Source organism: Aureococcus anophagefferens, assembly GCF_000186865.1.
Source record: "Aureococcus anophagefferens unplaced genomic scaffold AURANscaffold_18, whole genome shotgun sequence".
NCBI classification, from domain to species: domain Eukaryota; class Pelagophyceae; order Pelagomonadales; family Pelagomonadaceae; genus Aureococcus; species Aureococcus anophagefferens.
In genome coordinates, this window is record NW_008705578.1 from 413,449 (window position 1) to 425,533 (window position 12,085).

Genomic DNA, 12,085 nt, shown 5'->3' on the forward strand with positions numbered 1-12,085 from the left:
GCGCCGCGGCGCCGCGGCGCTCCGTTTCGCGTCGTCGATGCGGTCCCGGTCCGCGATGCGCTGGTGCCGCACGATGCTCTCGCGCGCGAGCGCGCGCGCGCGCGCGCGGCTCCGGCTCCGCTCGACGCGCGCCTCGTTGAGCTTCCGCTCGTCCTCGGGCGACCGCGCCTCGTAGGGCGGCGCCTCGTCGTCCTCGTCGGCGGCCGGGTCGTTCCACGCGCCGCCGTCGTCGTCGTCGTTGCCCCACGCGAAGGTGACGGACTTCGTGCCGAACTCGACGTTGTCGTCCGCGAGCGGATCGTCCGGCTCGGGCTCCGGCAGCGGCTCCGGCAGCGGCTCCGGCGCCGGCGCCGGCGCCGCGCGCGGCGCCGGCGCCTCCGTCTCGGCCTCCGGCTCCTCGGCGGCGGCGGAGATGATGGCGAGCTCCGGGGGGCAGTCCCAGGTCGTGATCTGCCGCTTCGGGTTGTGGTAGTACTGGCAGCCGCTCTCCGCGTCCACGAACACGACCCAGGCGTCCATCGCTGCGCGCGGCGGGGCTGCCAAATTGAGTCAGCGCACAGGAGCTCCTGCTACACCGCGACCAAGTGAAATGCCTCGCAAGGTGATGGCATATGCCAAACTAAGCCACCCATACTCTCGTGATACTGTTGCTTACTGTTTTTCTAGCGCTCATCTTGAAGACTTCAAGCGAGCGAGTTATGGCCCTCGAAGACGGCGCCGGAGGTCCCAGGATCGTCAACACCGGACTGGGAGGTCGGGGTCTTGACGCGTACGCTGCAGAGCCCTGTAGGGCCCTCGCGTTTTTGGCATTGCAATAGCCAGCGGTGGGCAGGAACCGGTCGAGTCTATTTCCTGACGGCGTGGGAGAACAGGGGGAGGTCACAAGGTCGGGGAGAGGAATCGAACGCGCCGGCCAAAAAAGAAGAAGAGGCCTCAGAGCGCGGCGCCGGCGAGGAGCGGGTCGCGGTCGTCGCCCGGCGCGACCTTGCCCGCGGCGCCGCGGACCCAGAAGTCGCGCGTCCACCACTCGACGCCGTTGCGCGCGTCCTTGGCGAGGGAGACGATGCCCTTGATGCCGAGGCCCGTGGCGACGATGATGGCGACGAGCGAGTCGGCCCACCAGATGTCCGTCGTGTCCTCGAGCACGGCCGACACGAGCACGCCGCCGCTCATCACGGCGCCCGCGAGGCTGCACATGCCGTCCTTGGTCAGCGCCGGCGAGCGGATGGCCTTGCCCACGTGGATCTTCGCGCCGCCGAGCGCGAGGAACATGGCCATGGACGGCGTGTAGAGCGCGATGAGCTCGACGAGGTCCTTGTCGCGGTCGTGCGCGATGAGCTCCTTCGTCGCGTCGTAGGTGACGACGCAGGCGAGGACGACGAACATGGCCGAGATGCCCGCGTCGGCGCGCCGCTCCCGCGACTCGAGCACGTCCTTGGGCACGGAGTCGCCGCCGCCGGAGAACCGCCAGAGCACGAGCACGCTGCCCAGGAAGTCGACGCCGTTCTCGAGCGTGTAGCCCAGGGCCGTCGCGCTCTGCGACTGGTAGGCGGACACGCCGCCCATGACGAGGGCCATGCCCGCGGCGACGAGCGACACGATGCTCAGCTCGTAGGCGAGGCGCAGCCCGGAACGCGCCGTGCACGACTCGAGGCAGCCCCGGCGCCGCTTCGCCACGCGGGCCCGCAGGCCCAGGTTCGGCGCGCACATGGTCCGGGGAGGCCTAGGGCTCCAGCGCCGTTCCGCGACCACGGGCAGCCCGCGGCGGTCGACGACGTCGAGTGCGCACAATATGCCGCCTTGGAATTCTTTCTGTTCAAGGTCAACTCACGGGTGGTGCAGTCGTCGTCGGCGCGGACTTTGGCCGACGCGATCAACATCTCGTCGAGTTCGCCGCCGTCTCCCGACATCAGTTCCCGTCCGGGGGGGTCGCCTACGACACGCCCTATCATGCGCTCGATCATCCTCGCTCTCGCGGCTCGGGTCGCGGCCGGCGTCGACTGCTCGTCCTGGGACGGCGACCGTGTCGGATGCTCGGGATGCGTCGCGAGCGGCGAGTGCGTCTTCGACGAGGTCACGGGAACCTGCGGAACCGTGGCGGACACGGAGAACTGCCCCGCCGGCGACTTCGGGCCCACGGGCGGCGAGGAATGCCCCGCGACGTGCTTCGGAGATACGTGCGACGCGTGGGCGACGAAGGCCACCTCGTGCGCCGAGCTCGAAGAGTGGGGCTGCGACTGCTTCGGGTGCGCGTGTGCGGTCGAAGACGGCGACAAGAACGACGACAAGGGCGGAGACTGGGGCGACAAGAACGACGACAAGGGCGGAGATTGGGGCGACGACAAGGATTGGGGCGACAAGGACGGCGACTGGGGCGACAAGGACGGCTACACGGCCGCGCCGACGGCGACGCTGACGGGCTCGTGGCGCGTCGAGAGTCTGGGGAACGCCGGCGGCGCGACGCGCTACTACTGGGTCTACGCGCCCGACGCCGCGGAGTACTCGGGCATGATGCTCTTCTTCCACGGCGCGGGCGGCGGCGCGTCCGTGCGCCACGCGTACCGCGTCGCCGAGAACGCCGACACGTACGGCTTCGTCGGCGTCGTGCCGATCGGCAGCCCCGGCGACGGCGAGGACGGCGGCAAGCGCCGGCTGGCGGAGAGCGACGATACGGAGTGCTGCTATTACTGGAACGTCGACGTCGCGGACGGCGTGGACGACGTCGGCTTCGTCCACGCGGTCGTCGCGGCGGTCGCGGAAGACTACGCCGTCGCCGCCGACAGGCCCGTCATCGCTCTCGGCTTCTCGAACGGGGCGGCCATGTCGGAGCTCCTCGGCTGCCACGATAGCCACGATTTGTGGGTCGCGCACGTCGGCGTGCACTACCGTCCGGAATCGGACTGGCCGTCGACGTGCCAGTCGAAGACGTCGGCATGCCCCGAGTGGAACGCCGTCGGCTCCGAGGACTGGTTCCTCGACGGCCTGTCGCCGACGCCGACGGAGGGCATCCTGGCCCAGTTCGAGGCGAGCCGCGACGCCGCGGGCTGCCCCGAGGAGGCGGCGCGCCAGGACGGCGAGTGCTACGAATACGCGAGCTGTCCGTCGCTGGGGCGGCTCTGCGTCTACGACGGCGTCATTCACATGATCACGGACACGATGACGGAGTCCGCCTGGACCTATTTGACGGGCCCCGGGCTCAGCTGCGGCGAATCCGCGGCCACGACGCAGGACGGATGGTGCGCGGACTCCGGCGTGCAGCTCTGCAAGATGCTGTGCGAGACGCCGGACTGCCCGACCGGCCAATGCGCGATGCGCGTCGGCACCTGCTGCGACTACACGTGCGCCTACGCGACTCGCGACGGCGGGTTGGCCTTCGGCGAGTTCGCGGAGAACGCGACGACGACCGAGGCGTTCGCCGCCGAGTGCCCGACGACGTGCTTCTTCGACACGTGCGACGCCTGGGCGACGGCGGAGACGACGTGCGCGGACCTCGAGCGCGAGTACGACTGCGACTGCACCGGCTGCGCGTGCGACGGCACCGGCAGCGTCAAGGACGACGATAAGGGCGGCGACAAGGACGGCGACTGGGGCGACAAGGACGGCTACACGGCGGCGCCGACGGCGACGCTGACGGGCTCGTGGCGCGTCGAGAGCCTCGGGCACGCCGGCGGCGCGACGCGCGCCTACTGGGTCTACGCGCCGGACGCCGCGGAGTACTCGGGCATGATGCTCTTCTTCCACGGCGCGGACGGAGGCGCGTCCGTGCGCCACGCGTACCGCGTCGCCGAGAACGCCGACACGTACGGCTTCGTCGGCGTCGTGCCGATCGGCAGCCCCGGCGACGGCGAGGACGGCGGCAAGGGCGACGGCGGCAAGCGCCGGCTGGAGGAGTCCGGCACGGAGTGCTGCTATCACTGGAACGTCGACGACGCGGACGGCGTGGACGAGGTCAGCTTCGTCCACGCGGTCGTCGCGGAGGTCGCGGCGGACTACGCCGTCGGCGCGGACAAGCCCGTGATCGCGCTCGGCTTCTCGAACGGGGCGGCCATGTCGGAGCTCCTCGGCTGCCACGATAGCCACGATTTGTGGGTCGCGCACGTCGGCGTCCACTACCACCCCGAGGCCGACTGGCCGTCGACGTGCCAGTCGAAGACGTCGGCGTGCCCCGAGTGGAACGCCGTCGGCACCGAGGACGAGTTCCTCGACGGCCTGTCGCCGTCGCCGACGGAGGGCATCCTGGCCCAGTTCGAGGCGGGCCGCGACGCCGCGGGCTGCCCCGAGGAGGCCGCGCGCGCGAGCCGAGGCGGCGAGTGCCACGACTATCCGAGCTGCCCGTCCCTCGGCGTGCTCTGCGTCTACGACGGCGTCATTCACATGATCACGGACACGATGACGGAGTCCGCTTGGACCTATCTGACGGGCCCCGGGCGCAGCTGCGGCGAATCCTCGACGACGACGACGAAGGCCAAGAAGGACCGGTGCGCGAAGAAGACGAAGCGGAAAAAATGCACGGGGAACTGCGTGTGGAAACGGGGGCAGTGCGTGGCCTCCTCGGGAGTCTCCTGCAAGAAGCAGAAGAAGGAAAAGAAGTGCACCAAGGCCGGCTGCGCGTGGAACGCGAAGAAGGAGAAGTGCGCGGACTGCGCGAAGCAGAAGAAATCCAAAAAGTGCAAAAAGGCGGGCTGCAAGTGGAAGAAGAAGAAGGAGAAGTGCCGAGCGAAGGGTAAGTCGAGTGACTAGATTAACGCCCGGGCTGCTTCCCGACGGGGAGCGGCGCGGAGAAGACGGGGACGTCCCGCCGGCAGTTCGGGCACGACGCCGCGGACGTGAGGCGCCCGGCGGCCGCCGTGTGCACCGCCGCGGCCTCGCACCAGCTCGCGAGGCAGTGCGCGTGGATCTCCACGCGGCAGCACGGCATCACCGTGCAGTCGATCGCGTCCCCGAGCGCCTCGAGGCAGATAGCGCAGACGTCGCCGTCGTCGCGCGCGAGGGGCGGCGGCGACGCGCGCGTGAGGGGCACGAGCACCGCCGTCGGCGCCGCGGGCGCGCGCGGCGCGCCATCGTCGTCGTCGTCGTCGTCGTCGTCGAGGAGGAGCTCCCAGCTCGACGGCGCGGCCTCGGCGAGCGGCGGCCGCGGCTCGGGCTCCGCGGGCGGCGCGGCCGCGGCGTCGCGCGGCCGCTCCCAGCCGGCCTCGGCGTCGGCCGTGAGGCCCGGCCACTGCTCCGGCTCGGCGCGCGGGCGCCGCGGCGGCGCCGCGGGCCGCGGCGGCTCCGGCGGCGCGCCGCGGCGCGCGGCCGCGGCCGAGAGCGGCGGCGCGGGCGGCGCGGAGTTCGTCGACCGGCGGCAGCGCAGGTAGTAGGGCCCCGCGCCGTCCATGCCGGCGCCGTAGGGCTCCGCGGCGAGGCCGTAGAACGCCGCGAGGTCCGCCGCGCGGTCGCGGTCGCGCGCGGCCGCGCGCGGCGGCAGCGCGACGTCGAGGCTTTGCAGGTCGCAGGCGCGCGCGAGCTTGCGCTCCAGCGCCTGGAGCGCCGACAGCCCGCCGTCGAGGCCCAGCGTCTCGCCCGCGGCCGTCCGGTGCGCCCAGTCGAGGAGCGCGTCGGGGTAGCTCACCGTCGCCTCGGCGCGCTCGGGCGCGACGCCGAAGGCCGCCGCGAGGCGCCGGTTCCGCGACAGGGACGTCGTCGTCGCCGCCGCCCGCGTCGGCGCGGGCGCGGCGGGCGCGGCGAAGAGCGTCGCGGACCGCGGCGGCGCGGCCGCGCGGCGCGCCCAGAACGCGTCGGTCGTCGCCGCGGCCGCGCGTTGGGGCGCCGCGAGCGACGGGTAGGCCTCGGCGTCGCCGGCGTCCGGCGCGGGCGGCGGCGCGCGGCGCGCCGCCGCCGACGCCGCCGCGTCGGTCGTCGAGAAGGCCGTCGCGTCCTCGTCCCTCACGACGAAGCCGCCGCCGCCCGCGACGGCGGCCCGCGCGGAGCCGTCCTGGAGCCGCCGGTGCCGCGCGCCGAGCGTCTCGCCGCCGCCGTCGCCGCGGCGCGCCGAGGCGCCGAAGAGGCTGGACATGATCGCCGCGGACTCGGCCCGGAGCGCGTCGCGCTCGCGCGCGCGCGCCGCGTCCTCGTCGCCCGCGAGCTCGAGCGCGCGCGCGACGCGCGCCTCGCCGAGCGCGTGCGCCACGAGGTGCGCGTCGAGCGCTTCGCAGTTCGCCGGCGTCAGCGGCCGCCGCGTGAGCGGGTTCTCGAAGACGCTCGAGGACACGAGGTACGCGGCGAGCACTCGGCCGTCGAAGCGGTAGTCGTGGCCGTCTTCTTTCAACACGAAGGGCGCCTTGCGCAGCTTCTTTAAAGGTTCGAGGCTTATCGGGTCCGTCTCGGACGCCGGCAGGCTCTTCCACCATTCTTTCTTTCTTTTTTCAGCCGTGCGCCACCAGCCCTTGATGGTCGCCTTCATCGTCGCCGGGTCCCGCGTCGCGAGGCAGCTCGCGAGCGCGGCGTTGCTGACGTGCGCGGGCGCGACGGCTTTTAAATGCGCGATGGCTTCGGTCATCGCGGCTTTTGGGTGTGCGGCGGTCGCGCCCGGAGCGGGACTGCCCAAGCTCAATGCCCTGCCTCAAACGAAACACTCGCCGGCGCCTCAGTGAAGCTTGCAGCAACGCGCCCGGAACGCGCTTTCGCGCAGCCGCGGTCGCCGGCGCGCCTCGGCTCGCCTAGGATACCCGTAACGCAGTCTCACTCTGATCTGGGCTATGCTCCCGCTTTCGCGCTGTGAGCCACCTAGTCGTCGTGGAGGAAGCCGCTGAAGGGACCGCCGGGCATGCCCCAGACGAGATAGAATGCAAACATCAACATGAGCATCACGACGATGAAGCAGACGAACGATTTCCACTTGATGAAGCCGAAGACTCGAGTCGGATGGGCATCTCGTACATCTTGTCCTAGACACGCGCGCGCCCGCCGCGGCCTACCTGCCCTTTGAAGATTCTCACGCACTCGAGACAAATGTCAGTGGACGCCAGCCGGCCGAACGTCTCTGCCTCTGCTACACGGACGAAGACGGACGCCGCCATGAGCAGGCGCGCGACGTCCCTGCGCGCCCGGCCCGGCCCGTCGGCGCGTCGAGGAACTGGCGGAATTGCGCCGGATGCGTCGTCGTGGTCCAACTACCGCCGAAGAAGGCAGGGATCTTAGTCCTAATCTCGGGGAACCGGGCAGTTCCCGGGCGGTCTGCGCGAGGGCCGCGCGCGAGCAAGCGCCCGAGGCGGCGTCCGAGCCCCGGCGGCGGCACGCTGGGGCCTCGCTCGCACAATGGTGCACCACTTGAGCTGAGCGCGCAGGCCTGCGGCCACAACAGCAGCACCAACCATGGACGCGGTCTACCGCCAGGCGCGCGCCTTGCTCGAGAGCGCGGCGCTCGCGTCGGGCAAGGAGGAGAAGGTGTCGAAGATCGCGCTGCTGGTGGAGCTCTGCGTGCACCGCGCCGACGCGGCGCTCGTCGACGAGCTCGTCACGGGCGTGTCGAACTTCACGACGGACCGGTCGTCGTCCGTGCGGCGCGCCGTGCTCGACTTCCTCGAGCGCGTCGTCGTCGGGAGCGAGCACGGCGGCGACGCGTGCGCGTCGCGCGCCGTCGAGACGGCCGCGTACCTCGCCTGCGACGAGCACGAGGGCACGGCGACGCGCGCCCTGGGCGTCGCCGCCGTCATCCTCGGCGCGCCCAAGTTCGGCGCCTTCGAGCTCGCGGACGTGAGCCGCGAGCGCCTCGTCGCGGCCGTCGACGGCGACGCGCGAAAGCAGCAGTCGGGCGCCGCGCCCGGCGCGGCCTACCTGTCCGCCGCGGCCGAAACGCTACTGGCCCTCGTGCTCCGGGACTGCCGCCACGAGACGGGGACGCGGCCGTCCGCGGCGACGAAGCGGGGCACCGCGGCGCTCGCGGCCGCGGCGAAAAGCGGCGCGTCCCAACAGCTCCTCGACTGCTGCGCCGTCGCGCTCGCCGCGGCCTTCGGCCTCGTCCACAAGGAGTTGGTCGCCGCCGTCATCGCCGCCCTCGAGGCGGCGCCCGAGGCCGCCGCGGCGACGGCCGTCGCGGCGCTCCACGCGGCCGAGACCGCGCGGCGCGCGGGCGGCGCGGGCGCGGTCGCCGCGGCGGCGAACAAGCTCGAGGCCGCGCTCCGCCGCGGCGGCAAGGGCGAGGCGGCCGACGAGGCGTTGGACTGCGCGCGCGGGGGCCGGCCGCTGCCGCCGCGGCCGCCGCCGGAGAAGCGCGGCCGCGACGAGCCCTCGGACCCGCGCGCGGCGAAGCGGCGGAAGCGCGACCCGCGCGCGCGGCGCGAGCGGTCCGAGGCGGCGGTGCCGCGGCGCGCCGAGGATTTGGAGGAGGACCGGGAGGACGCGGCGCCGGACGACGACGACGACGACGACGACGACGACCCGTCGATGCCGCCGCCGCCGCCCAAGGGCGCGGACGCGCCGCTCACGGCCGCGGCCGCGGGCAGCGTGCGGTCCCAGCCGCCGTCGGCCCCCGGCGGGCGGCCGACCCTGAAATCGAGCGCCAACGCGCTGAGCGACGCGCACGCGCGGGCCATGCGCGCGGCGGCCGCCGCTCGGTGCGTCGCCGCGCCGCCGGAGCTCGTCGCGCGCGAGCGGCTCTACGCGACGCGCGACGCCGTCGTGAGCCGCCTCGCGCGCTTCGAGGTCGACCGCGGCGACGTCGAGGGCGGGCCGGGCGCCGTCGCGGCGACGCTGGCCAGGGCCGTCGCGGACAAGAAGGGCCGCCGCGACGGCGTCGAGCTCGCGCTCCGCGTGCTCTTCGAGGCCTACGCGCGGGAGCGGGCGCTGGTGAACGGCGATGCATGCGCCGCCGACGACCCGCGGCGCCGCGCCTACGACGGCGCGCTGCTGACGCTGCTCGCGGCGCTCCGCGACGGCCTCGAGAGCTCGGAGCGCGCGCTCTTCACGGACGTCGTGTTGGGGGCGCCGCGGCTGCCCGGCGCGGCCGTCGACTTCCTCGTGCGCTGCTGCGACGCAAACGACGCGCCGGCGGCGGGCGTCGCGCTGGGGCTCACGGCGCTCCGGGACCTCGCGTTCCACCGGCCCTCGGCCCGCGGCGCGTGCCTCGCGCGGTGCCTGGACCTGACGCGGCGCGCCGACGTCGCGGCGGAGGTGCGCGAGAAGGCCGTGCGCCTCGCGTCGAACCAGCTCTGGGCGCGGCCGAGCCTCCGGGACGCGGTCGTCGCGCACGCGACGGCGTCCGTCGCCGGTGCTGCGAAACCGACGGGCCGGAAAGCCGAGGGCGACGACGAGCGCGCCGCAGCGCTTGAGGGCGTGCGGCGCGAGCTCGCGCTGGGGGTGGCGCTCTGCGTCAAGGACGTGAGCCTCGTGCCCGTGCTACTCCGCAACGCCGCCGCGACGGCGGGCCGCGCGGACGACAGCGTGCTCGTGCAGGAGGCCGTCGCGCTCGAGCTGCCGCGCCTCGCGCCGGCGCTCGCGACGCTCCACGGGCCCGAGCCGACGCTCGCGACGGCGGCGCAGGCGCTGAAGAGCGAGGCGGGCGACGCCGTCGACGCGGACCGGTCCAAGGCGACGGAGGCGCTGCTCCTGTCGCTCCTCGAGGCGCTGGCGGGGCCGGGGACGAAGCGGACGCCGGGCCTGTGGGACGGCGCGGCGAAGCTCCGCGAGGCCGTGCAGGCGAGCCGCGCCGCGGCGTCCGCTTCGGACGACACGGTCCGCTTCCTCGTGCCGGCGCTGGGCTCCGCGTCCGCGGCCCAGTTCTTCGACGCGCTGCCGGCGCTCCTGCTGCACCTGGACGACGCGGCGCTCGCGGCCGCGTTCCGCCGCGCCGTCGCGGCGACGCTGAGCGCGACGAACAAGGTGTCCGGCGCGGCGGCGACGCTCGGCGCCGCGGAGCTCGTCGTCGGCCTCCACGGCGTCGACGACAAGGTCGTGCCCGTGAAGCGCGTCACGGAGGCGCTCAACGTCTGCCTGGCCGCGCGCGACGTCTTCGGCGCGCTCTGCCTCCGCGACGCGCTCGACAAGATGACGGACGTCGGCGCCGACGGCGACGACAAGGCGAGGCTCGCGAAGCTGCCCCAGCTCCTCATGCGCACGTGCATCCTCGCCGTGAAGACGTACCCGGCGCAGCTCAGCTCCTTCGTCGCGTCGACGGTGCTCGTGCGGCTCGTGAAGATGAAGGTCTGGACGCACGGCGCGCTCTGGAAGGGCTTCATGATGTGCTGCGGGCTGCTCGCGTCGCCGACGGAGGACCACAGCCACACGTGCTTCGCCGCGGCCCTCGCGCTCCCGGCGCCCCAGCTGTCGCACCTCCTCAAGCTCGCGCCCAAGCTCAAGCTCCCGCTCAAGCGCCACGCGGAGAAGCTCATCAAGGCCCGCGACCTCGGCGGCGTCAACCCGCCGTCGCTCAAGCTCCTGGGGCTCGAGGCGCCGGCGGCGAACTAAGGGTCCGGTTCGCTCGGGCTGACGGGGTGGGCGTGGCGTCTGGCTCGACGATGCCCCGAGGCCTCGTCCGTGGCCCTCGCCGGCCGTGGGTTAGGCGACTGAGGCTGTGCACTAGCCGCTCGGCGTGGTATTCTTAATGGAGACGGCTTAGAAGAATCTCCGGCCGGCCGGACGCTTAAGGGCAGTTGCACTGCAAGGTCTACTCTCGCGACAGTCGACTTCATAACCGACGAGGTCGCCGCCACTGACACGGCCGACTCGGCAATTCAGGAGATGGAAGCCTTCCATAATAACAATTGCTAGTAAGACCCCGCCTCGCGCGCGGCGTGGTAGTCGGCCATGACCTCGGCGCCGATGGCCCGCTCCTCCTCGGCCCGGCGCGCGTCCGCCTCGCGCTTCCGCGCGGCCTCCGCCTCCTCGCGCTCGCGCGCGTCCCGCGCGGCGTCGGCCTCCCGGGCCCGCTCGCGCCGCCGCGTCGCGTCGGCCCGGTCGCGCGCCGCCGCGGCGTCGCGCTGCGCGGCGGCCTCGGCGCGGCCCGCCGCGGCCGCGGCCTCGCGCTCGCGGCCCGCGCGCGTTGGCTCGACGACGACGACGCCCGGCGCGCGCGACGCCGCGGCCGCGAGGACGTCTTCCAGGCCCGGGCAGTGGGAGACGTCGAGGCGCGCCGCGCGCGCGACGAGCTGCGGGGGGAGCGCGCCGCGGAGGCCGAGGACCGGCGCCTCGGCGGCGCCGGAGACGTCGACGACTCGGAGCCGCGGTAGGTCGCCGAGCGGGTCCAGCGGCCCGGCGAAGGCGCAGCGACTGACGTCGAGCTCCGCGAGGTGCGCGCACGCCGCGAGGGGCGCGAGGTCCCCGGCGAGGCGCGCGCAGCCGCCGAGGCGGAGCGCGCGGAGCCTCGGGCAGTTCGCGAGCGGCGCGAGCCCACCTTCGAGATTCGCGCAGCCGCCGAGCGACAGGACCTCGAGCGCTGCGCAGCGCGCGAGGGCGTCGAGCCCCCCGGAGACGCGCGCGGCGCCGTCGAGGACGAGGACCGCGAGCGACGGCGCGGGCCCGTCCGCGAAGACGTCGCCGAGGTCGCCGGACGCGTCGTGGAAGCCCGAGACCTCGAGCGCCCGCAGCGACGGCCGCGCGACGCCCCGGAGCGTGCCCGACAGGTTCTTGCAGCCCCGGAGCGTCAGCGTCTCGAGACGATCCAGGGCCCGGAGCGGCTCGAGGCTCCTCCGCAGGTGCCACGCGTTCTCGAGGCGGAGCCGCGCGAGGCCTCGCGCGCGCCGCAGCGGCTCGAGGTCGCCGGCGACGTGGTCGCAGCAGAGCGCGAGCTCCTCGACGCCGTCGTCGACGAGGGCGCTCAGGTCGCCCCGGAGCACGACGTTGCCAAAGGCCGCGCGCCGCAGCCCCCGGAGGCCGCCGCCGGGCGCGCCGTGCGGCCCCGACCCCGCGCCGTCCAGGACGTCGCAGCCCGCGACGACCGCCAGCGCGCCGGCGCCCAGGGCCCCCCGGAGCTTGCGGCAGCCGGCGACGACGAGCGTCGCGAGCTTGGCGCAGGACGCCAGCGGCTCGAGCGGGCCCTCGAGGCCCGCGCAGTTCCGCGCGTCGAAGACGCGGAGCTCGGCGAACTTGTCCAGCCCGTCGAGGGGGCCCG

General features: G+C 73.8%; 1 protein-coding gene across 1 annotated transcript; it reads left to right on the forward strand.

Annotated features, from left to right (window-relative positions):
* Nucleotides 1-1,950: 1,950 nt before the first annotated feature.
* AURANDRAFT_72075 (hypothetical protein) lies at nt 1,951-10,443 on the forward strand (the record flags this gene model as incomplete). The annotated part of the gene is made up of 3 exons (XM_009040995.1): nt 1,951-4,723; nt 6,409-6,550; nt 7,326-10,443. 3 exons carry the CDS (start codon nt 1,951-1,953, stop codon nt 10,441-10,443), a joined length of 6,033 nt encoding a protein of 2,010 aa, XP_009039243.1.
* Between the last annotated feature and the right edge of the window lie 1,642 nt (nt 10,444-12,085).